Source organism: Pteronotus mesoamericanus, unplaced genomic scaffold, assembly GCF_021234165.1.
Source record: "Pteronotus mesoamericanus isolate MK-2021 breed Mesoamerican mustached bat unplaced genomic scaffold, CSHL_Meso_final contig_1018, whole genome shotgun sequence".
Taxonomy (NCBI): domain Eukaryota; kingdom Metazoa; phylum Chordata; class Mammalia; order Chiroptera; family Mormoopidae; genus Pteronotus; species Pteronotus mesoamericanus.
The window spans coordinates 3,341,329-3,366,685 of NW_026555002.1; the positions used below are offsets into that span (position 1 = coordinate 3,341,329).

At 55.1% G+C, this 25,357-nt stretch overlaps 1 protein-coding gene across 3 annotated transcripts; it reads right to left on the reverse strand.

The window, feature by feature from the left end:
* Positions 1–348: 348 nt before the first annotated feature.
* Positions 349–25,357, reverse strand: SAG (S-antigen visual arrestin). Of its 3 annotated transcripts, none has more exons than XM_054570543.1 (15): positions 25,282–25,357; positions 21,349–21,409; positions 19,483–19,527; positions 17,498–17,691; positions 15,954–16,013; positions 14,961–15,037; positions 13,921–14,056; positions 12,884–12,968; positions 11,031–11,103; positions 8,420–8,557; positions 6,555–6,632; positions 5,428–5,451; positions 3,585–3,640; positions 1,175–1,190; positions 349–457 (listed from the first exon to the last, which is right to left on the reverse strand). In XM_054570543.1, the coding sequence occupies exons 1-15, from the start codon at positions 25,354–25,356 to the stop codon at positions 349–351; spliced, it is 1,227 nt and encodes a 408-aa protein (XP_054426518.1). In that variant the 5' UTR covers position 25,357. The 3 variants fall into 3 exon arrangements, with proteins under 3 accessions (XP_054426518.1, XP_054426526.1, XP_054426535.1); XM_054570551.1 differs by lacking the exon at positions 1,175–1,190 and adding an exon at positions 2,124–2,136; XM_054570560.1 differs by lacking the exon at positions 1,175–1,190 and adding an exon at positions 3,269–3,271 and having other exon boundaries at positions 349–450; positions 3,571–3,640.

Genomic DNA, 25,357 nt, shown 5'->3' on the forward strand with positions numbered 1-25,357 from the left:
CAGGACACACCACGCCCCAAGGGTGAGCACATCAGCTTCTGCCGCCTTCTCACTTCCGAGGACGCGTGCAGCACCCCTGCATGGAGGGCGGGCCTGCTCCCTGGGTGCTGCCCTTCCCCACCCGGGTCTCAGGGGCCCTAGCTGCTGCTGCCGCTGCCGCTGCCGCCATGCCAGCTGTGTCGCTCAGCCTCCCCAGCAAGCCAGCCGGACTCAGGACTGGGCAGAACAGACCAACTTTATTTCTGGGAAGAGACTCCCGCTTCAGTATTTGGCATCACTGAAGGCTGACTGTGGAGCTTTGCTCATCGTGCTGCCAGAACCCCATTTCCCACGTCCTCGGCGACCTCTTCACTCATCCGCAGGTGCCTCCTGGTCTTTCTTCCCTTCATCGGGATCTCCTGAGTCTTTCAGATTTTGGCGAGCAAAATCCTCAAAAACCAAATTTTCATCCTGAAAGCTGAAGTTAAACAAAGAACATTTTGATCGTGGCACATTCTGAAGCTTGCAATGAAATCTCGAGTGAAACAAGACAGCACAAACAAGCAAGCAAAATAGAACCAGAGACATGGAAATAAAGAACAAACAGAGTGACCAGAGGGGCGGGGGGAGGGAGAAAAATGGGAGAAAGAAGGGAAAGGGTCATCAAGAAACATGTGTAAAGGACCCACGGACAAGGACAATGGGTAGGGGGGAGGATTGAATGTGGGGTGGGGTGGATAGGGCAGGGGAGAGTAATGGAGGGAAAATGGGGACAGCTGTAATTGAACAACAATAAAAAAAATTTAAAAAAAACGATCCTAGATCTTCCTTTTGCAACAAAGGAACTGATGAAGAATTTCCTGTGTGATGGAACATGGGACCGCGCCCTTCTCCTCATAGCTGTTTGTGGAAAATCTCTTTAACAGAGAAGGGAGACACCCCACAGAGCAGGCATACATTCCCAGTACATCTGCGTGGGCGGGCACGCGCGTGTGCATGCATGTGTGCATGTACCTGAGTATGTGCAAGTGCACCTGTGTTTTGTGCGTGTGTTATGTCTTAGCACCAGAAGATAAAAGGAACACCAGGGGCCAACCCTGTGTCAAGCGCATGGGGTGTGTGCAAAATGACCGAAAAAGGCGTTTTTGTGCCGGGTGAAAACCAGAACACAGGGCAGCATGGGGCAGCGGCTCACCCGTCCTTGGCCATGGCTGTGGCATGGAATGACAGAGAGAGAGAGAGATTAGCATAAATCCTACACAACAGCTCTACCTGGAAACCGCCTCCCTTGTTTAGTGATTCCTCATCGGAGGGATAAAAGGCCCAGGTGCACCTGTCACAATAGTGGAGTTCCTGCTTTTTTGCCTTCCTCCCCTTGGAGAGCCCGTCTGCCTGCGCTTCTTTATAAAGGGCCACAGCCTCACCTCCAGGACCCTTTCCCTGCCTTGCCTCGCTCCCTCTGATGTCGTGCTTCTCTCTCAAAGCATCTCTCCCTGCGTGTCCCTTGGACCCCGTCTAGATCAGAGTCTGCCAGGCACCGTCAGGACCCAGGCTCGACCGCCTCGAACCTCGCGCGTCTGGCTCTCGAAGGCCGAGTCTGGGATTCATGCCTGCCCATCACCCCGAGCCCCTCAGGGTTCCATTTCTCTGTTAACACACTATCTTTATTTTGTTGGGTTATACTTCCATGTATGCTTTGCGGCCCCGATTAACTGCTCTTAATTTGAGCCGTTTTTTGTTGCTGTTCTTTTTCAGCTTTCTGCCTCCCCAGTAAAGGACTGCTATAACCCTCGGTGGTGAGCCAGGAAGAGCTAAGCGAGGCTAAACAACTCCAGATGGTTCCTTGGGAGCACCGAGCTGATGGCAAGCCACTGCGCTTGTCTCTCGTGCCCACCTGGAAGCCAGCCCTGGGAGGGAAGTGGCTGTGTGGGCTGTTAACCACAGGAAACCTACGGAAAGGCTGACTCATCAAAACATCCCCTGGGCCAGAAGCTTCCTGGACCCCCACAGCGCTAAGCATAAAATTATACTAACTGGGACCAATCAACGCCCTGCGTTCCGTGTGGATGCTCTTGACAGGGGACAATAAAAGCTTGGTAGCATTTGTGCAGCGCTTACTACACACAAATTACTTGGCCCCTGGCCCTTGCAGAGCTTCTCAGCCACAACTTAACACTTCCGCTGCTTGAAGTCTACCATCCCAGCCAGGGAGCAGGGGCCAGGCAGGGAAGGCGTGAGCACGCACCCGTGAAGAAAGCCGAGTGACCCATAAATCCCTGGAAATCAGAACTGCGAAGCCGTGGGGCGACTTGTCCTTTCTCCCTGAAATCTCACGGCACCGAAGATCATTGCTGAGTCTGGATGTGTGATATGTTCGATCTACAGCCCAGAGTGACTGCGACATGAAAATGTCATCCCCAGAAGAGGAATATCGCCACTTCCCCCCAGCTCAGCCCTCAAGTCTGTTCACGGCTGCAGACAATTCCACATACACTGTGACATCTCCTGAGGTCATAGTTTTAAAATAACCTCTGAAAATGGCCTTGAAAGAGACCAGAATGCCTCTCACTCTCAAATAGTTCAAAAATAGTATTTTAATGACACAAGCATAAGTGAATAAAATAAACACGGCTAGACTGTATGTTTCCCCCAGGGGGGAAGTTCTGGCAAAATCCACTGAGCATTTGAATCCAAACTATTTGGAAAAGATACTTGGAAACAAAATAATTTTGAGACAAACCCAAATAAATCTGGGGGCATTCTACTGTTTGAATGCCATTTCATTATCAATTTTTAAAAAAGCTAGATATAAAGTATAATAGAAAGAGAAACCCTACCTGTTTGCACCACTTTGACTTAAAATATTCTTTATTGCTCTAACTATGAGAGTCCCTAAGAACTGAGCCACTTCACACACAGCGGAGAACGTTTCTTGGAATTTCCAGGCGGCACCTGTACTAACTGTGCTGCTTCATTAGTCTTCTTTAAAAGGGCCCTGCCGAGATCTAACCCACACGCTGTGCGATTCACCGCTGACATGTACAGTCCGTTTTACAGCACTCAGAGCCGCACAAACCACCTCATTTCCTTCTAGCATCCGTACAGGAGCCAGTGGGTTTCCATTTCAAAGGAGCCACGTTGACAGGACCCCAGCCAGACCCTCTTGTCTAGGGCTTTCCATCTTCTCATCGCTGTCTCCACTGTCGAAAACACTCCCCTCCGGAGGCCTGCCGATGTTTCCAGTTGAAACGCCGAGGCCTCAGACTTCGCATTTATTTCTCACCTGAACTTGCTTTAAATCTAAACCCAGGGTCTGTTCACGGGAGAAACCCCTGCTTTTAAATCAGTCCTCGTAACACCTAATGAGTGTGCCCGCCTCAGCTGAGCTCAGGGCTGCGGGGTCTTCCCCCCATTCCTTGAGGGCGGCCGGTGCCTGGCCCAGGACTGAGCGGGGAGCTCGGGTCCCAGGGCCCCCGGGCACCTTGAGGGTGAGGACATGGCCACACCCATGCTCACGGAGGTGGTCAGGAAGGACCAGCAGTGACTACGTAACCCGCCTGCAAACAGTGAGTGACCAGAGAAAGCCAGGACAACGGAGGACTGACCTGGGTCCTCTGGCTGGGGGTGCATGAGACGGAACGGCACCTCGGTGGCCACTTGGCTACAAAAAAGAGGCATGCAGATCGGTGGGGACAGGCGCACAATTATAAATCACGCAGGACTCCGTGAGACGCAGGACAAAACACCCCAGAAGCCAGGAGGGCGGCACGCAGGAATTTTAAATGTATCCACCCCCACCCCCCGCAGGTGGCCCAGGGACTACTTCACTTCCGCACGGCCCGAGGAGGCTGCCCTTTTCAGGTGCCTTTCCTCCTGGTTGCGAGTTTCAGTGACATGATATCATGGTAAAGGACAGGTAGGAAGAGGACAGTTTTGAAAAACATCCTGTCCTGGCTGGTGTGGCTCAGTGGATTGAGCACCGGCCTACAAACTGAAAGGTCCTGTTCAATTCCCAGCCAGGGCACATGCCTGAGTTGCTGGCCAGGTCCCCGGGGGGCGGGGGGGGGGGGGGGCGGGGGGCGGGGGGCGGGGGGGCGGGGTGGTGAGGGGCGACTGATCGATGTTTCTCTCACACATTGATGATTCTCTCCCTCTCTTTCTCCTTCTCTTCCCAAAAATAAATAAATAAAATCTTTTTAAAAAAGAAAGATATCCTTTGCAAAACTGTACATGATTTTTATGTTAAAGCAATGGGAGGCTCGTGTTTTGGGGACCAGGAGCACAGTCTCTTGCTAGAGATGAAGAGCCTGCCAAATTCCAGAAGCTAGAGGGCTTTGGGGCAACTTGGAATTTATACAAGAAGAAAGAAGGACAGGAGTCAAGAAGGAAAGGAGCAGGGAGATCTGGAGAGGGGGGGAATGGAAAGGTGGGGTGCACGTGTGTGCACGTGCGCATGTGTTACTCCTTGCTTCACTGGGGACCCAACACCTCCCCCTCCCCCGAGACCCCTCCCCCTCCCCTCCCCCCCCACCCCCATGCCACTTTGGTTAAAGCGCACGTTAACAGGGCCATTGTTGTCAGGCTCCAGCACAGATGCACAGACAGGGACTAGGAGAAGCGGGGCGCCCTGGGTTCCACGTGAGGGCAGGGGGTGGTGAGCATCAGGGTGAAGGAGCTTGAAGCTTAGGGCCTGCCTCCAACCTGCCTCACCCGCGGCCTCTTTGCGCATGAAGCGAGAGGTAGCTGCCGCTATTCCCGACAGCAAGCAGGTGGAACCAACCCAGGTGTTGGTTGGCAGACAAACAGGTAAACACAATGGGCCTCCCCGCACAATGGAACACTGTTCAGCCATAAGAAGAAGTGAAGCACTGACCCTCGCCGCCACAGGGCGAACCTAGAAAGTGGCGTGCTGGGAGAGAGAAGCCAGACGCCGAAGCACAAATGTTGTCTAACTCTATGCGGGTGAAACATCGGAAAAAGCCAGTCAATAGAAACAGGAAGCAGATGAGTGGTTGCCAGGGACCAGGGAGAGGGGAGAAGGGGAGGGAGAAAACCGCTTACTAGGTATGCGGTTTTCTTGGGGGTGGTCAAAAAGCACAGGAATTTGACAATGGTAACAATAATAAAATACTGTAAATACGCCCGATGCCACTGAACATGCATTTTATCGAACACGCACACAAAGGCAGCGGCAGGGAGTATACCCTGGGTGCCGATGTGCGTGTGTCCTCCCCAAGTGGGAGCCCAGCTATGGTCTCAAAGAAACACCCCGGCCCCACCCCTCTCTGCCGGGGTCTGCACGATGCACCGAGAGGCAGTGGATATGGTCCCGCCACGGCTCGGAGCCTGAGGCCGGGAGCCTAGGCTGCCCTGCTACTGTGCTGAACCCCGGGTTTGTTCCTTTGCTATCCTGGGAGTCACGCGGAGAAGGAAGGCGACGCGGCTTACCTGGAGGTGAGCTCTCCCAGGAAGCTAGGAAACAAAAGCAAACAGGACTGCAGTGACCACCCCCAGTGACAGCAGGGCCCTACTTGCTGTGCCTTGGGGATGGGGCGTGTCCCAGCCCCGTCCCCCACTCACAGCCACCGGGACATGTGCATCCCTTGGTGTTCAACTGCACGCTCCCTCTCTGCTTGTGCTTTCCTGTCTTTCTCAAGCGGGTTAGTTAAAAGGAGGCGTCACTGAGGTTCCAGCCCTGGTGTTCCAGAGTAAACCACACCCCTGAGCTTCTTTCTTGGCTACAGTTGTGAAATACCTGTTACTCACTTATCCTGACGGCTAAGAGGAACACTGCCCTGCACTACACCCTCTTCCAGAAAACGAAAGAAAACATCCTACACTTTGGAAAAAACACAAGTACAAACACTGTTAATAAAATTTGTAAAATCAACCCGTGTTCTACTTCGTCGCCCCAGACAGGCTTTGGGCAACTCTTTATCTACTCAGAATTACAGACTATACGCCTGATGCTTGAACGATCCAAGGCTCATCGAGGTTAGCGGCCAGAGCCATTGGCAACAGAATTTGACAAGGAAAATGAGAATATAAGGGTTTCCCTTTTGATGAGGTTTACAAAGTGGAAAAATTTCATTTCATTAAAAAATGGTAAACCATCTCCTCAGAACTCTGAGATACCTGGGCTCTCGTATGACGAGGAGACTCCCCTGCCCTGAGGCTCCACTCTGGGAAGCGACAGGAAGGGAAGGAAGGCCTCTCCCCGGGACGGATGCCTCCCCCCCCATAGCCGCCATTCTTTCCTGAAGCTCAGCACATTAAACCGACTGTCCTTTCTTGCACGTCACCTTGCCCCACGTGAGCACAGGCGCACCCACACCCACCCTTGTCAAGTGGTACCAGCAGTGCGCGTATTTCGTCGTCTGCTTTTCTACCTTTTTCCATGTGCTGTTCTATCAGAAGGAGTTGTGAAACCAGACCAATGGCGTCTCTAAAACTCTACTTGGTGATTGGTGGAATTAGTGTCCCTTCCTGTGCTTTCTGCCTCCTCATTCAAGAAGGAAACAACTCAGCCAAAGGCCAAGGCAGGCCAGACCAAGCAGGGGGCCTCGGACACTCACCCCGACACCGTGAGCTTCACCTTGAGCTGGTACGACACCAGGATGCCCAGCACGGTCCGGTCTATGCCTTCTTTGATGCTGCACAAAAAGAGGAAAAGCAGAGGGATGCAGGGGGCCGCGGAAAGCAAGGCCTGGCCAAGCCGGCCCCTCGTCCCCGCGCAGGCGCACCGTCATGGGGGCGTCTTCCCAAGGGGCTAGCGAACCCAGCCAAGCCATTGGAGCCATAGAACTGGCCCTCCTCAGGCCAGGGGATGCCTTTCCTGCTTGTAGCTTGCCGTTTTCCCCTCTGGAAGTTCAGGGATGGGCCGTGCTTCCTGGTTCTCCCTGCTCTGCCTCCGTGGGTGCTCACCCACCTGCTCATCCGCCAGAAACCCTGTCCTCCTCGGCCCTCCCACTGTCCCGCCTGCCATCGCTGGCTGGCCACTGCGTCCTCTGCAGGCCTTTCCTGCCTGGGTTATCTCAATGCCTTACGTCCCATGGGCCAAGTTCCTTCCCTGAGCTCTCTGCTGCTCTGTGGCCAGACAGGTCTTCCAGGGTCCAGTCCAAGCGTGGCGGGGCAGGTGATCTGGGTGCTGCCCTTTGTCTGCCTTTGCCACCTCATACCTTGCTGTGCCCCAGGGTCCCCTGTGGGCCAGCCTTGCCAAACACAAACCTGCTCCTTAATGCCCTCCTCCTCTGCCCCCCAAGACCCCAAGCTGAAGCTGACCCTCCTTTGTGAAGCCTCCTGACCCCCCGCCAGGCACGGGCCTCCTGCCTGTGTGTTCCTACTCCGCGTCCCCAGCACCAGCATCGTGTTGCAGTGAATGGACGTGCTGTGTGAGGCCACCACACATGCCCCAAAGAGACTGTGGCCTCGCCGGCCTCGATGGAAGCTTTGTCCCAGGTCCCACTCACGCGCACCGAGCCCCTCCTGTCCGACAGGCACCAGGCTGGTTGCTATCTCGTGGGATCCAGTGTGAAACGTAAGTGTTTCAGGATGTCCAATAACAAGAATTGAGGCATAAAAATATTATGAAATACTAGCTAAGACAATGTGATTCACGATCGAGAACATGGCCAAGGGGCCTGAAGGCGTGGGACAGAAGGCAGGGCAGGGCTGCGCTGAGGCCTGAGAAGGGTGCTAAGCGGGGGGACTGAGGTTCTGGGCCTGCAGGAGACCCCCAGCCCAAGGAGTCTTCTGGTGGGGGGGCGCCTTGGACATGGCTTCCAGGATCCCAATGCTCCCAGGTAATGTCATCGGCTCATTGGGGCCCAGAGGTCCCTAAAAAGGGCAAAGTGCCTTTATCTGGAATCGTGGGATGTGGTGAGCACTCGGTGGACGGGCATTGCCACCAAAGGGAAACCCGGGGGGGATGCACGCCCGAGACCCCACCCTCTGCTGGAATTGGCTCTCTGCCTTGGACAGAACGGGCTGTAGAGCCAGGGAAGAGAACGTGACTGACAGCACCCTGCGAGCCTCTCCCCGCCCTCTTCCCGCAGGGGGAGTGGCTCTCCCACACACGTGTGTGCACACGCACAGGTCGGTTAATCCGGTTCCGCTGCAGTTGTCACTTTCTAGGACCCTAGATGGCAGCCCTGAAGTTGAGGGCGAAGCCAGGGCTCAGGGTTAGGAGTGGACTTTGCCATTCGCTGGCCAGGGACCTTGGACAAGCCTCTCATTCGGGCTGAACCTCAATTTCTTCATTCTTCATATGGGTAGAAATCTACCTTCCTCACAAAAGTACAGACAGACTCGCATGTTTGTAAAATACTCCATAAACCATAACACAGTTTTTACATGTGCAATGAGCCACAGTTGATGCGGTGGTTGTTGCGCCCGCTGTACTGAGTCTCAGGGGCTCGTCTGTTGAGCTACGGGGACTCACATGGTGCTGGAGGCGAGGTTTGTGTCCTCGTGCTTGATCTTCCCGTCCAGGGCGATGCCCCTCCGTTCGCGGTTGTTGGCCAGCAAGGGCACCAGCGTCAGTGTCGTGGTCAGAGTGCTATTTGGTGGCACTTTTTCTCTGCAGGAAGAAAATCAGAGAGGAGGTTTGGCTAATTGTTCTTAGAGCCGTGAAGCTGCCGTCGATCTCAGGAGCCCCTCTCTGCCATCAAGATGTCCCGGGATCTGAGTTCCCTGCGACTCATTGGACAGTGCAGGTGCCCGTGCATTTGCCTGACGAGAGGCAGAGGAGTATTACTGACATCTCAAAGCAGGCTGCCAGCAAGACTACGACATTTCCTCAAGTCCCTTGGCCTGCTTTAATCGCTGAATTTCTAGCACGTTCTGTGGGGTTAAATGAGACCAACTGGCCCAAGGGTCAGGGACCACGCCTCACTCTTCCTGAGACTGGGAACCACATGGTTGGCCGCAGGGCCATCTGGCCAGTGTCAGCAACAAGCCCAGGCAAGAAGTCACTTGTTACCGAAAACTGTCACTCTGAGAGAGGCCTGCGTGCACCCACAGTGGGGGGTTATTGAGAATGGGCAAGGAGGGGTCCTCCATCTGTGAACAGCACAGACTGCACTGGTTTGAGTTCAGAGCAGCACATGGTCCCGATTTCCTTTGCCACCAGTCTCGTGGGGGGTTTCACGGCACCTGACAGACGCAGGGGCCCCATATCAAAGCGTGGATCTGCAATGCAGCTGGGGACACAGCAGCCTGGTTTCTCTGGCCTCTGAGGCAGGAGAGGAGGCTCTGCCGCTCACCCGCGTGCGGACACCAGGCCACGCACAGCCGTCCGTCCGAGGGCCCTGCGCCTCACCCCGCCCACCCTGCCGCCGAGGAGGCGCCCTCAGGATCTCCCCTTTGCTATCCGGGAAGCGCGCCCGGCACACAGCCACACCTCCTCTAGGACTGCAGAGCCCAGGGGAGCCCACGGACTGTGTCCATGCTGCCCACACACCCTCCGTTCCTGTCCCAGGCCAGGGGACACTGGGGCATGGCGCTGGAAACACCGCCTGGAGCCAGCCTGGGCCCTGCCTTCAGACGGGCTGGGAGTCTGAACTGCCACTGTGGAAGGGCTTCCCTGGGCGAGGCCCCTCTGGAGTTCCAGGCAGCCGTGGCTTCTGCCGCCTGCCGCGTGCGCAGGAGGCTCCTGGCGTGTTCCCCGCGGGTTCTGCTAGAGCGCCAGATGGCCCACACCCTCCCACCTGGGCCCTGGGGGAACCTCTCTTAACGAGCTGGTTTGGGCGGCAGACTGACAAAAGCAAACATTACGGGGGACAGCCTCTCCTGCCGCCGCGAGGCCGCTTCCTAGGCCCTCCAGGAGCTGGGATGGGGTGGTGGTGGGCAGCCACTGCAGAGCCCGGTCTGACCTGGACGGATGGAGGCCCGCCCACCAGGGCCCCGGGAGCCAGGGCCAGGGTTCAGGGACAATGGCCATGCTCGGCAGCCTTCTGAGTGGCTTCTGGGCTGAGACCTGCCAGCTCGGTCCCACCCAGCTGTCAATCTCCCTGCCACCCTTAGAAGGCTCTAAATTGCTTCCCAGTTTCCTGGGAATCACTAGGTCCAAACTGTACCAAGAGCCGAAGAGAGGACCAGATTAGAGGGTATATTAGGGGAAACTCAGCAGAGGACCATTCTCTGCTGTCATTGTTGGGCACCCCCAGCGGGGGAACCAGCGAGGCTGCTGGGACACGTGTGCAGGGAGGCAGCCTGAGGGGCCGGGCCTGGCGCCCGGAGGCGTGGCGAGTTATGCTTCTTTCCTGCCTCCCGCTGGATCTGCTTGGGGTAACAGTCTACCCCCAAGTTGCCTTCTAAATAGTCGGCGATATTATCTTGCTGAATCCGTTTGTCTTTCCTCACCAACCCCTTCCTCTAACCGTAGTGATTTTTTTTTGCATCCATCGGCACTTAGAACATGGCAACTAGACAGAGACCTCCCCCGACAGATCCTCTTGGGGGTTGCAGGGGGCTGACCCCCAGAAGCCTGTGTGCTTAATGGCTCTATCTGCCTGCCTAGCACAAAGCAAAAATGGGCAGGTTTCTCTCCCCCCCCCCCCCCCCCCAGAAGAAGCCAACTCGGAATTCCCAGTTGGTTTTGGTTCTAATAAAGGGAGAAAAGTCATCCGCCACAATGGGCTGATAATTGACCCGCTGTGCTAATCTACTTGTCATTGGTATGAGATTTTCAAACTGAGAAGATCAAAAGATAGAGAATCTCCTTGGGCTGACAGATAGTTTGATTATCTGCTGGGGGGAGGGGCGCGGAGGAGAGGAATAGTATCAAGTTCCTGGCAATGTATTCCAAGGATGCTTGGACGGTCCAGCCACCCCCACCGTCCTTTCTCCCCTGCTCTCCATAGCGTCTTAGCTCGACCAACCTCTCAGAACCCTTGAGAGGGAGGCCGCGAAGGCAGTGCTAACCTTCTCTGCAGCTCTGGAAATGGGTAAAGGGGGAGGGAGTGAAGTGCTGGCAAGCCAGCTGAGCACAAAAGGAGAACTTGGCAAAGAAGCTGGGCCGCCCAGGAAGCAGGAACCCAACAGTTACTCACTGTGCTTCCTCCTCGGCCACAGGCTTGATGTAATAGTCACTCGAGTAGAGAACCACATTGGCTACCTGCTCCACTGCAGAGAGAGGACAGGGGCGGGTTAGTCACGCATGTGTCTGGTGTCGCCCGGCCTTCCAGAGGCGCGGCTGGTCTTCCTCTCACGCGTCTCAGGCTCGGCTTTCTCAGCTCAAAACTGAAAGGCTGGGATTCCTGAGGCCGCCAGCTCTGTGACAGCTTGTACCCATGAACCAGTCCCCTGAAACTGCACCCCTGGGGAGGCCCCTCCTCTCTGCTGAGCCCCTGGTAAGCCCCTGGTGTCCTCCCAATCTACCAGCATCCAGAAGTCACCACGGGCTCTCTTCCTCCAAACCCACCCCCTTCCAGCACCTTCTGTCTCAAAGAACAAGCGCCCCCTTCAGGGTGCCTGAGACAAACCATTTGGAAGCCACGCGGCCTGGACGGGAAGGTGGGCTCTGGAGCCACGTGACTTCGGCTCAGACCCCAGCTTAGCCTTCAGCTGTGAGTTACTTAGCTCCTCTGAGCCTCAAGCTGCTGTCCAGCAAAACGGGGGTGATAATGGCATCAAACTCAAATGGATGTTGTGATGATTGAAACAGTAATTTTTACCTCCATTAAAATCAAACTTGAGGATTAAAAGAAAATTTGTTTGAAGCACTGAGCACAGAGCTCAGCCTATGGAAAGCTATTAATATCTTCAGAAAATTCAACAGCTTCTTTCAAAAAGTAATGGCATTGATGCTAGGAATTATAAAACTTTGAGAAATAATTTTAATCAAAGTACCAAATGATACTTTAACAATCCTTCTACTTATGTTGAGCACTATATACCTCATATTAAATAAACCAGGTCCTGTACAGACTTAAAGGCATATTAACTAAACCAACATAAAACAGAGCAGTAAATTAAGCATTCATGTTAGCATTTGGAAAAATCTAGAATTCTTTAGGTATGTATGCATCAAAATTCCTGAACCTTATCTATGAGGGACACATGGGGACAGAGGAGAGTGGTACATGACACGTAGGGTGACCAACTGTCCTGGTTTGCCTGGGACTGGCCCTGTTTCAGCCCTGAAAGTCCTGGGTGACCTGGGATCATTGGTCACCCTAATACACTAAGTCGAACTTTGTCTTGGTCATCACACGTTTGAGTCAGCAGGGAACTTGGAGGTGTCCCTCCCAGGCCATTCTGTCCTGTCTTCTTTATGTAGCCATATAAGACCACCCCCCTGCACGCTGACGCCCCTTGAGCTGAGGGAGCGTAGGAAGAGCAAGCGGGAGGCGCTCCCCCTGCGGTATGTAGCCATCACCTTGTGGGGATTCAACAGGACCGGCAGCAGTAGCACTTTACCGTTCACAGAGCACTTCCACGTGCAACCGACCCCCAGCCCCTCACAAAGCCCAGGAAGGCAGACCAGGAGCCCTGCCGCAGAGGCGGTGCCTTCCGGGGGGACACACGCAGCAGAGCCCACGAAGAAGCCCTGTGTCCCCAGGCCGTGATTTCCCAACTCGTCACTGGTCCGCGGAGAAAACTCCTGTCCCGGCTGCCCCGAGACCTGGCCTGGGGCCCCCTCAACGTGGAAGACAGGAGGTCACCTGTCAGGATGCTGACCCCAGACCCAAGGCAGCCCCAAGCTGGGCATGCGGGTGGATGCGATGACACCAAAGGGCTTTCCTCGCTCAGAGGTCCTGCCGTGCATGACAACAGAGGCCAACAGGTGGCTCCAAGGTCCAGGGAGGGCCTTTCCCCACCAGAGGACAGACCTTCTGGAAACAGGACCAGACTGAGAAATTCTGGGAGACTCTGCCCTCCAGCTTGGAGCAGAAGGTCCTACCTAACACTCTAATCTTCTTCACTGTCTTCTCTGTGTTGTTGGTCACAGTCACGGTCACAGGAATGGGTTCTCCGTGGAAGTAGATCTGAAAAGTGAGCAGAAAAGTCAGCAGAGGGGAACAGGGTGAGGCGGTATCTTTCATCTCGTGGCTTAAAAATCCGTCACAACCTCTTAACAGGGTAAACGGGGCTGGATTCCTGTGCTTCCGAGGAAGACGCTGTGACCGCCGCGGGCGCCCCCTGGAGGGCGCTGAGTGGTAATCAGGCACGCGTGGGAGGCGGGGCCAGGGTGCTCCTGCGGGGGTGCCCAGGCCCTGAGGTCGCCGCAGAATGAGCCCTGGGGTCTTGAGTGGAGTCACAAGGCTATTTGGGGCAGGACGAGCGACACGGGAGGAAGCCGGGGAGGAAGCCGGTGGGGAGCCCGGGGCAGAGCCCTCCGCGGCGGCGGTGCCCGGGGAACCGGGTCCCAGGAGGGTGTACAGGTGTGCCCGTGCACATGCAGGCCCACGCCCACGTGCACACGGAGTATTTAGCAAACATGCTGGCCAACATGAGTGCATGACTCTCGGTGACCCGAGGGGCCAGAGACAGCCTCGGCCGGAGGTTCGTCACCTTTTTTCTGAGACACACTTCATAGATGACATTCACCTGCGTCACGGCCATCGCCTTGTGGTTACAGTGAAACTTGAATTTTCCAGGGAAGTAGATGGTTTGCGATACCACATCCATTGGGGCCACACTAGTAAATGAGGCCCACGGGACAGGGAGAGGGCAAAGACAGCCTGGGCTCGGAGTATGTGACCTTCACCCCGCCCCCCGCCAGGTGGTCAGGACTGACAGTGAGTGGAACCCAGGCCAGTGTGACCCCATTCTAGTGGTCACCTTTCCTAGGTCCAAATGATGAAAAAAGAGCCAGCTGTTCTCAAACGCTGCTGCTTAAACTGTCCCTGGAGACCACCCACAGCAGTTAGGGCGCGGAGACCCAGCCTGTCCCCCGGGCGTGCGCCCACACGGGACGCAGTGATGCCTGCAAGTTACCTCTTTGCTCAGGGAGACTGCAAGGTGCAGGGGCTTGTCGGACCTGAAGAACTGCCAGGTGGCCTCAGCCCGGGGCTGGGGACCCATCGCAGGTGGTGCGTGCTGCACCTTACGGATCAGTAAACGCACAGAGCTCCTGCGGACGGAGAGCCACAGACAGCCCTGCGGTCAGCGCCGGGCCTCCGCGGGCGGCCCCTGGTTTCTCTCCCATGCTCACGCTGGGACCCAACAAACGACGCAGGATGACCACAAAGAGAGCTGGGTGGCTGGGCAGGAGGAGGGATCCAAGGGCCTGGCGTCCAGGCCTGTCCCTGGGGTTTCCCCAGCTGGGCGGCGTGGGGCCCATCGCCCTCCTATGCATGGCTCTCACCCTCGGTTAGGACCATGGGCTGCCTCCTCTGCGGGAGAGATGATGTGGGAACGTGTCGTGTGCTTTATGTGACATGTTTCAAGCATGTGCACCCTCATCGCTGCTTATAATTGTGGCATCGGTTGGTGCATGTTGAGTACGAGGAGAAGGCGTTGGGGGCACAGCTGAAAGCCGTGTTCAGGGACAAGAGAAACGCAGGAGGCCAGGCCTGGGGGTCGGGAGGGATACGAGGCTTTGCTTGGTGGGTGGAGGGCTGTGGTGTGGGGCGACGAGAGGCTTCGTGGGTGACTATGGTTCCACAATATAGTGAATGTTCTTAATGCCACTGGCTTATAAGCTTGAAAATGGTTAAAATGATAAACTTCATGTTGTGTACGTTTTTCCACCGTAAAGAAATGACAAAAGAAGAAAAAGAAAATTTAAAGAAAGAAGGCATCTGGAGGCTTTCAGGGGCTTCTGTGAGCCCTTGGGGTTGCTAGCTCTCCTGTCTTTCTCTTTGTTTTTTTCCCCCAAAATGATCGGCCGCTGACCCCCAGCCCGTGTAGAGGTTGTCCCAGGGGGCCCCGGGCTGGGCCCCCGGGGAGAGTTCTGCCACGGACACGAGTGAGGGGCGGTTTCCTGTCACGACCCCTCCGCCAGCCCCCACCTAGTCCCACAATGACACTCTTACTTCTTGGGAACTCTGTCCTCCTCCTCGTCCGTGCTGTCTATGGCGAATGCTTTGACCTCAAAGTCGACCCCACAGCACTGCAGGGACAGAGAACAGAAAAGACTTTGGTCGGCACCTGCTTTCCTGGCACAGGTCATATGTCCCGTGGGGGTGTCACCTGGCACCCGGTCTTTTTGTCTCAGCCTTACCCTTTTCGGGGTTTACCACGAAAACATGGTGACCCACCAGCACCCGGCATTCTTAGCCATGGAACCCCTCGCTCCCGGGCCCCCTGACCCCGCACTGTGTGCGCCCCTGCACCGGCCTACGCCGGCACACGCGGTTCCTTCTTCCAAGGTGCTCCAGGCCTCTCTTCCTCTCTCTTTCTTCATGTTTGACAAACTCCTGTGTGTTCTCCAAGCCCCAGCTCCAAGGTGGCCAGAGTGACCCCAGGACACCTAAGCCTGCCAGTGGCCCCCATGTCACCTAGGAAAAGTCCAACCTCACAGCGGTCACTGAGGCCCTTCCTGAACTCGCTGCACCTCCCACCCCCCGCCCTGCCCCCACCACTTCACCCCGGCTCCTCCCGCTTCAGCCCATACCACTCACGGAGTCCCCTCTGCCTGGAAGGCTGTCCCCTGGGAGGGAATGGTGTCTCCTTTACCCTCTTAGAGAGGCCATCCTTCAGCATCCTGGCCAAGCACTACCCCCGCCCCCAACCCCTTTGCCTCTCACAGCCTCTTGCTCTCCAGAGCGTGCGGCACCCTCGGAGGTGCCTGCAGGGGCCTGTGACCTGCTCCTTGCCTGTTTCTCTCCACCAACCTGTGAGACCCACGGAGAAGGGGAGGCTCTACCATTTTGTTCACAGGGTCGTTCACAGTTAACACCAGCTGAAGACTAGAGACAGGCTCATCAGACTCTCTCTCTATGTATGTTTGAAACATCCCATGATAAAGGGCCCTTTTCTAAAGTCTTTGGAAGGAAGGAACCCACGGCCTGCCTTCTGGAACCAACCTTGCCCGTGTCCTGCGGCGCGGGCTGCAGCATCACCGAGCAGGGTAAGTAGTCGGGAAACTGTGGAAAGAAATGACAGATCACTTCTTTCAGAGGTGACTCCACGTGTAACGTGCCCTCACTGTGCAAAAACTGGAAAACACAACACAATGAACAAGCAACAGGAAACGCATGTGCACGCGCCTGGAATGACGTCGTGAACAGAGCCGTCCCAGAATGTCTTGTCCACCTGACACGCCGAGACGCATGGAGCTGGGTGTGTTTCTCAGACGTGGGGCCACGTGATGCACACGTCCTGCGTCTGGCTTGCGCACGTCACTGACCCTGACCATACTGCTCGGGCTGCGCTACAGCCACGTCTCCACCCTGCGTCACGGCCTGCGCCGCCAGAAACACCACGTTTCAGTAGCCGGCTCCTTTGTTGGCGGCTCTAGGCTTCTTTGCCATGACCAACATGCTGCAGTAAATACTCGCCTTCAGCCGCCTCAGCGCAATTTCACTCAGCTAATCCCAGAGGCCACACTGCTGGAAAGGGGACTGCCAGGTCCGAATCACATTTTTAAGGTTTGATGCACGTTGACATGTGGTCTCCAAAAGCTTATGTCACTTCAGATTCCCAGGACCAGTGCATGGAGCACCCAGGACCGTGGACCGTTTTTAAAGTGATTTTCTAAAAAAGCATTGCGATAAAATACACATAACACCTACCACCGGAAGCGTACAGTTGAGTGGCACTAAGTGGCTTCACACTGTCCGGCACAAGTCCCTACTCTCGTCTCCAGAACTGCTTCATCATTGCACACTCACGCCCCCCGCCCCAGCGCCGGCCCCCTCTAGTCTGCCTTCTGCCTCTGTGGCTTTGGCCACTCTAGGGACCTTATGTGACTGGAATCAAACAGCACTTGTTCTTTCGTGACTGGCTTCTTTCACGTAGCACAATGACCTCCAAGTTCATCCGCGTTGTAACATGCATCAGAATTTCCTTCCTTTTGTTAAGATGAACCGTGCAACTTTGGAGGAGGATATAATTTTAAGACATGCTAGGGAACAGTCCAGGCCAAGCCTCAGGGGAAAAGCAGCCAGGCTCTGGGGGAGCCAGGCGTCCCCGAGGGAGACAAGACCTCGGGAGATGACGCGATTTAGCCATGGGGACCTACGGAGTTACAGACAGGCTTCTTATTTCACTAGAATCTCCTGTCCCGTAAGGAACTCTTCTGTTCTGAATTCCCGGGGCGAACGGAGGGGCACTACTTTCTTTTTATAGATGGGCAAGTGAAGGAAGAACATGCGCATGTAATTAGGTGCTCTGGTGAAGGGGAATATTTAAACCATTGGTTCAACCGGTGTCTTCAAAGGCTGAGAGACTATGTTCAAGGGCTTAAAAAAAGACAATCACAGCCCGTGCAATCTAGCATTTCCTCCAAGGGTGCAATTTGAAGGCCCACAGATGTGAAGTCATGCCTCTGTCTCCTTTCCTTCGCTCCCGGTCACATCGCAAGGTGCTACGGGTGGAGGAACCAGGGTAGGGGAGAGGGGTCACCCACCGTGAGCACAAAGGGGTACGTGTTGGCCCCCAGCTTCTTGATCAGGCTCTCCTGCAGTTGTGTGAGGGTGTCTGCAGCCCCCATGGTGGGGAACACCTGGACCCGAGAGAAGTACAGGTCCCTCCGGAAGCTCAGGCCAATCACGTCGATGTCTTCCTGGCCGTAGCGGAAGGCGCACGTCAGAGAGACGTACACTGGAAGGCAGAGAGGAGAAGCGTGGGCTCGGCCCGTGGCTGAGTGAGCACAGGGCGACCCCGACAGCATCGGTCACGGCGTCCAGCCTCTGCTCCCGGAGGGGTGGGGTCTGAGCAGCACACTCCCCGGCGGGGCCCCACGCCCCTCCCCAGGGCTGTGTCAATTACTCTGCAGGCGCACGTCAGGGGGCCGGGGGCACCTCCTGTGACCCCTGCTATTTTGCTCCCTGACTGCGCTGTCTCCTCTGTCCCATCACCCCTTCCTCTTGACCCTCAGGAGGCTTTTAAAAAGTTTAAAACAAAATCCTCACCCAAGAATGTTTATCGATTTGAGAAAGAGAGGAAGGAGAGAGACAGAGTGATGAGAGAGAGAAACATCGATCAGTTGCCTCCTGTGTGCGCCCTGACTGTGGCTGGAACCCACAGCCTCTTTGGTGTACGGGCGACGCTCCAACCAACTGAGCCACTGCCAGGGCTCAGGAGACGTTTAACCAGCGCAGGCTGCTTGGGTTCTGAGGGCAGGGTGTCTGGCTGGAGTGGAGGGTGAAGGGAAGAAGCAGGGGGCGAACAGGTCTGCACCAGAGCCGGGAGTGGCCTGGGCCAGGGGCTCGGGGTGGGGGCGTGTAGATCAAGAGGAGAGACAGACTCCAGTCCACAAAGAACCCTTCCCCTACCGCCCACACGGCTCTGAAACCAGCATTCTCTGAATCGCCACTTCTGAAGACTCAGTTTGATTAAAAACAAGCAAATTGTGCCCCCTGTGGACTGAAGAAGTATATGAACCTCCACACATCAGCGCTGACTGTGATGTGGGAAAGAAAAGCGCACACTCTTCTAGAACATAAGCACACAGAGGTGGTCCCCTGCGCCCTTGGCAGCTGTCAGTTGAGGATTTTGTCTGTCTGTCTGTCTGTCCGTCCCAAGGATAACTGCCCCCGTGACTAAGCTCCGAAGAGACACCAGCTGCTTGCCTGTCCCTCATCTGAGGTCTGTAAGAGGACAGTGTCCAGAGGGGACCCGGCAGTGCGCCTCGTCGCCAGGCAGCGCTTCCGCTCCGAGCAGGTGCCCTTCTCTGCTGAGGGCGCCGCCAGGAGGGAGGATACAGCAGGGGGAGGTTCAGCCCTATTTCTGCCGGGCCCCCTGGGTCCTGATGGCCCCATATCTGACACAGTCCCCTGGGCACATCCAGGGTTAGGAACAATGCCTCAGGGTTGCCAGTGGCAACCGCTCCAAGAGGCATCTTCAGAACAGAAGTCTGTGGCGTTATCATCAGGATAACACGGATCTGCTCTCGCTGAGTTCACAAACCGTTATTAGCACCAAATTAACCTGCCACCCACAGCCCAGCTGCCAGAGACCTTCCAGGGCGCCGCGACGCCACAGCTCAGAGCTGCCGCAGCCAGCAGCAAGGCAAATCCTGCCTCCCCGCAGGCTCCAGTTCGCCCTCTTCCGCGAGCCCACCGAGGAGCCCCCTGCGCTGGCCGTGGCACAGAGCTGCAGGCGCACTGACGGAGCCCTGACGTGGGCTCTAGGCTCTGCCGCCATTCACTTCTCCTGCCGCCTCGGTCACCTGGCTTCCCTGAGCCCTCACCTTCCTCTGAGAATGGGGACCGGGAGCCGCACTGGGAGCAGGACCAGTGCCTTGAGGGTGATGCCAGGGACGCCAGGTGGGCAGACGCGGCCTGCCTGCCACACGCGGCCTGCCTGCCACACGCACACCCGCTTCCCGCACCCCTTTCCCACGCCAGCCCAGCCCAGACGCTGCTCCCAGAGGACCAGAGCCCACCTCACCTTTCTTCCCCTTCACGAGCTCAGGGTCCACCAGCACAACACCATCTACACCAGAGAGAGAGAAGGTGAGGCACGGGGAGATGAAAGAGGCCAGAGAACTTCCCCAGAGAGAGGTTTTCATTGCCCCTGTAAACTGTGCTCATTCCAGGGAAATTAAGCAAAGAGAACACAAAGTCACCTAAATTTCCAGTCCTCAGAGACACCCCCTGTCAAGATACTGGCACAGAACTTATTTCCAGAGGTATATGCACTTACATGCATGTCTTTACTAAAAAAGAGAGAGAGAGAGATCCTACTCTACCTACTAGTCAGTCAGCTGCTTTCCTCATTCAACTACGCTGCAAACATCTATCCACATACGCGTGCATGCGACGCACTCACCATGCCAATGGCTAGACAGTGCTCCGGGAATGAATGTCGCACAACAGTTTCAATTACCGCCCTCCTGTTAGGGGATTTAGGTTGTTTCCACCTTTCTCCATTACCATTAATATTGCAGTGAGCATCCTCATGGATAAACCGTCATCCCTACTCTTGGGGTTTTGATAAGGGACTGCCACACGGCCTTCCCAAGAGGGCTTGGCTGAGAGGCCCTCTCATCCTCAGTGCCTAAAAATGCCTGCTTTGTACACTCCTCTTTTAAAAAGCAAAACAAAACTATGTGAGTTGACATAATTATAGAATCCCAGGAAGTGGCAAAGATAGTACAGAGAGGCCCCTGTGCACCCCAGTGGTTACATCGTAGGTAATTACAGTACAATGTCAAAACCAGGAAGCTGACACGGGTACAGTGCGTGCAGAGCTCTAAGTCGTTTCCTCTCGTGTGGGGATCCGAGTGACCACTGCGCAGCCTGGGGACAGGGGTGCTGGAGACAGCCTTCCCATCGTCCTGTCACGCTCTTTCCCGGGGGCTCCCTGTGGAGTCCCACCCCCAGCCCCCTCCGCCCTGGCAACTACGGATCAGTTTCCCATTTCTATCTATCATTTTCTCATCCAGAGAATGTTACAGAAATGGAATCGCACGCCCGACAGCCCTCAGGGCCTGGCTATCCCACTCGGCCCAACACCCTGGAGGCCAGAAGCTGCTGGTGCATCGGCCACCCCTTCGTTTTATGGCCGAGGACAACGCCACGGTATGCGTGAGCCACAGAGCGTTTAACCTCGTTCCCCTGGGGAGAGCTGTTTCCGCGCCTTCCAGTTGGGAGCTCCTACAAACAGAGCTGCTGTGAGCAAACAGCCCAGGTTTTCACGTGGATGTGGTTTTCTTCTCTCTGGGATAAATCAACGCCCATGGGTGCAGCTGCTGGGTCATAGGGTAAGTGTCTGCTCAGTTTTCTGGAAACCACCAGGCTGTTTTCTAGAGGGGCTGTGCTGTTTTGCATTCCCACCAACCATGTGTGAGAGACCCAGTTTCCCTGCATCCTCGCCAGCATTGCGTATAGTCAATATGTTTAATTTCAGCCATTCGGACAACCGTATAATGCTATTTCATTGCGGTTTTCATTTGCATTTCTCTAATGACTGATGATGTCAAACGCTATTCCATGTGCTTATTTGCCATCTATATGTCTTCTTAGATGAAATGCCTCTTAATGTCTTCTATTTTCTGAGTAAGTTTTGTTTTCCTTTTGCTGTTTGTTTTGGGTATATTCTTTACACTCTCTGGAAACAAGTCCTGTGTCTCCCCCCAGCCCCACTACTCTTTAAAAGTGTTTCCAATCAGACAGTGGCACCTCACCGATGTTTTTATTTGCACTTCTTTGATTAGATGATCAGCAAAGCCGATTTTTAAAAATACAAAACGAGCAGCTGTCTCACGACGTAAGGGAAAACCTGCATGAAAACTTGGCTCCAAACTCAACTTACCCACTGGCTCTACGTGGTCAACATGGTCTACGTAGTCCCTCTTCCCCAGGTAGATGGTCACCTGTGGGCAGAGCGGATGCGGATCCTAAGCGGCCAGAGAACACCCACCAAAGGTGTGCATCCTAAAAGTCAGCAACAACCCCAGCCTTTTGATGGGTTTTGGGAAGAGGAGCCCCTGGGCCCGCAGCCTGGCCAGCGGCTCCCCGCCCCCTGCATGGCCATGGGCGGGGATGGTGGGCTTCCTCCCACGTTGCAGGTCAGCTCAGCGGAATTCTTCCCGCCCCTTTGGATGGGCCCCATTCTCTCCACCTTCACGCACCAAGCCCAGGTCTGATATCAACCGGCCAAACCAGCTGAATTGACTGACATGACAGTACTTTAGAGGAAAGTGACACTTATGCAAATGAGGCTTCTCCCACTCGTTGTTTGTCTGTTAAGCCTGTAACTTCTAGCTGTGAATGAAAGGTTTTCCCTCCTTGTTAAAAGAACCTCTAGACTGAGCGCAGAGCCGGGAGTTCTGGGGGTCTGTGAAATCCCGCCAGACGAGCTTCTTTACAGGTAAACCTGGGTGGGGGGCGGTGGAGCTGGGGGCAGCGAGGTAGCCATGGCCTCTGCGCCCCTGGCAGCTAAGGTCCCCTCACCAGCCCCCTTGGGAGAGCACAGGTTGGTTCATGGCCACCCACCACTAACCTGCGGAACCGTGAGAGCCTTCACGATAAGAATTCTCTTTCATTCACCTGCCAGCTGTCACAGAATCTAGAACAGGATCAGCTACATAACATTCGCTAAGCACACCATGTGCGGGTGCACACCCGGCCAGTCCCTTCCTCCCTAAGCCTCTTAAATTCAGGCTTTTATTTCCATGAACACCCCAAATCATTTTGGTTGTCACTAAATCGTCTCCTAGATCCGCCCCCTCCCCGCAGACATCCGAGACTGAATCCCCGTGCCTCAGGTCATCGATATGATTGACATGGAAGCACCTTAAGCACAGCATAGCCAGGTGACCGGACGGGGGACGGGAGGTGGGATGGTGGGGGATACTTTCTGGGCAAAACAGCTCAGTGCATGCAAAGCCCAGAGCCAATAGGACAGTTCTGGAACTGCTAATGCTTCATCTGCAGGTGCATGGCCCCCAAATGGGGTTGCAGGCTGATGGCAGAGACGGTCTCTGGGGACCTGAGCCCAAAGAATCTGGGAAGACATTGAAGCATTTTAAGTGGATGGAAGACCTGTGTGGTTAAGTAGCATTTAGAGTGTTCATCATGTTCAAGGCACCAAGCTGAGCGCTGCGGCTGCATTAGCTCATTGAATCCTCACAGCAACCTGTGAGGTAGGAATCAGCCCTGTGTCACAGAGGAGGCCCCTGAGACTGTGACCACGTTAGCAGCCAAGTGGAGGACAGGCTGGCAGGCTCGGGACGGAAGCCAGAGAGGCTGCTCATACAGTTGTGGAGGGGAGGGAAGAAGGCAGGTGACGAGAGTGAGCATTTTTCTTTTTTTTCATGCTTTGGCTGTGAAGGAAGGCGAGCTAGAAAGGGGGTGGCGTCGGGGGTGGGGTGGTTGGTGGTGTTTTTGAGGAACATGCGGTCAGTACTTGTTGTGATGATCAGGCAAAGTCCCGGAAGAGAGAGAGAGGCCACAGAGGCGGCCCAGCAGGGAGGCTGACGGGGGGGGGGGGGGCCAGAAATTAGCACGGACCTCAGGTGGGAGCAAGGGCGCCTCTTCCGCTGCCGCTGCCGAGGGATGGGCAGGGCAGGGCTGGGCCGGGGCAGGGAGAGAAGAGGGGCGCCTGTGAGACGGTAGCCGCCTGCCGCTTGCCTACCCAACAGCCGTGTGCTCCTTCTTCCTGGATAAAAGTCACCTGCTGTGGCAGGGTCCACCATCCCCCATGCGACCGTGTGCTACCAGGAGGCCAGCCCCAGAGGATGACTCTTGATTGGCCGGATCCAATCATGATCATCCAATTCCTTTGGCTCGGGATTGGTTTAAAGCTGGCATATGGCCCTGACTGGTGAGGCTCAGGTGGTTGGAGTATTGTCTCTTAGACCAAAAGGTCGCAGGTTCGATTCCCGGTCAGGGCACATGCCTAGGTTGCAGGCTTGACCCTGGCTGGGGTGTATATGAGAAAGCAACAAACAGATGTTTCCTTCTCTTTCTCTCCCTCCCTTCCTTTCACTCTAAAAGCAAAGGAAAAATCATCCTCAGGAGAGGATTAAAAAAAAAAAGAAGAAGCAGGAATGTTACCCAGGCTTGACCAATGAGACATGGGCAAATTGTGCTGGAGGGCTCTTGGAAATTATGTCCTCACCCATAAAGAGAGACTGCAGGAAGCAACAGCCTCTTCCTTCTTATGAGAGGAAGTGAGTGAGATGCCTGGAGCTGCAGCAGCCCCCTTGCCACCAGCAGGAGGATGAAGATCACAGAAGAGAGCAGAGCAGAGAGGCTCCCAGGGAAACACCCTGTGAGCCCGGCACCTCATGCTGGGACCCACACAGACAGAGGGTGCCGCTGGGATGGCCCTAATCTGTGAGACACTCAGGAATGAATTACTTTTTAGCCCATAATACAAAAAAGTCTAAATTTCTTGGTGCAAAGGATGCAGCCCTAGGTGTGAGGAAGAAGAAAGTGGAAAATGACAGGACTCAGCAGCAGTTTCTCTCTCCTTCTGCCGGAAGTGCCCTGGAAGGACACAGTTGGAAGACAGTTTGGAGAGTGAGTGGTCGAGGGGCGCCCAGCCGTCACCCCAAGTACTCAGAGGATCAGAGTATTTGATGAAAATGACGATGCACCTCCGCTAGGAGGGGAGAGGGAGACAGGCTGTGCGAAGTCCGAGCCTCTTGTGTGACACCAGAAGGGTCAGAATGTGTTTTGGGGGGCCCTGTAGAGGCTCCAGAAGTCAGCAAGAGGGAAGACCTTGATTCACATGGTCCAGTACGGCAGCTACTAGTCACAGGTGGCAAGTGGACACTTGCAATAAGGCCATTCCAAGCTGACAGGCATGACAGATGTAGAATACCCACCAGAAAATGAATGTAAAATATGTCAGCAATAACCTTTGTACCATTTATGGGTTAAAACAATAGCTTTTGGGATATATTGGCTTAGAGAAAAGATAATACTAAAATGAATGCCACCTGGTTTCTTATAATTGCAGCTATTAGAAAATTTGAAATTACGTATGCAGCTTGTACTGAAGGGGTTGAACTAAATGGTTTGCCCCGAGGAGCCACTGAATGGAGCAAGGAGACCCCATCCACGGAGACTTCGGGGTGGACCTTCCCCGGTCTCCCATGCCGGGAAGTTCACGGGCACATCTAGACGGTCTAAAGTGCCCCTGATGGAGCCAACAGTGGCGTTATCTCTGCCAAGGGTGCGATTTGCCAGGATGCTGGTGGCCATGCATCCACAGGGCGGCGCGGAGGACAGGGAGCGGCTGGATGTGCTCCCTTATCCCGCGGTGCTGGAGGCCCAGCGAGGCTGAGAGCACAGCGTGGGGGCAGGCGTGCATGGGAGGTTGGGCGGCACGGCAATGTGGGACTGGGGCTTTCCGGGAGGTGAGATGACTGAAAAAGGGTCAAGTGACTTCCAGGCAGCGGCAAAACAGTGTTTGAAATGGTAAGTCGTGGGTTCAAGGCTAGCTAGGGAAAGATGTAAAATCGGGGGTGAGGAGAGAGGGACTGAGAGATTAAGAGAAAATTAAGGGTCTCAGGACTAAAGTCTTGCTGCAGCTGTAGAGAAATTGCATTTCTGCAATTCACTAATTCATTTATATCACATTTATCGTCCATCTCAGGCAGAGACAGAAAATAGCATCCCTTGACCTCCCTGGGCCTTGGTGTTGATTGTGTCTATTCTCAGAAAGCCTCCTTTAAAAAACAAACAAACAAACACACAAATCTTTCCATCAAGCACTCACTTGTGCACTACTTACCGACTTGTCCCGGGAGACCTTCTTGAAGATGACGTGGTTTGGTGCCGCCTTCCCGGTCTTCACGTTGGCCGCCATG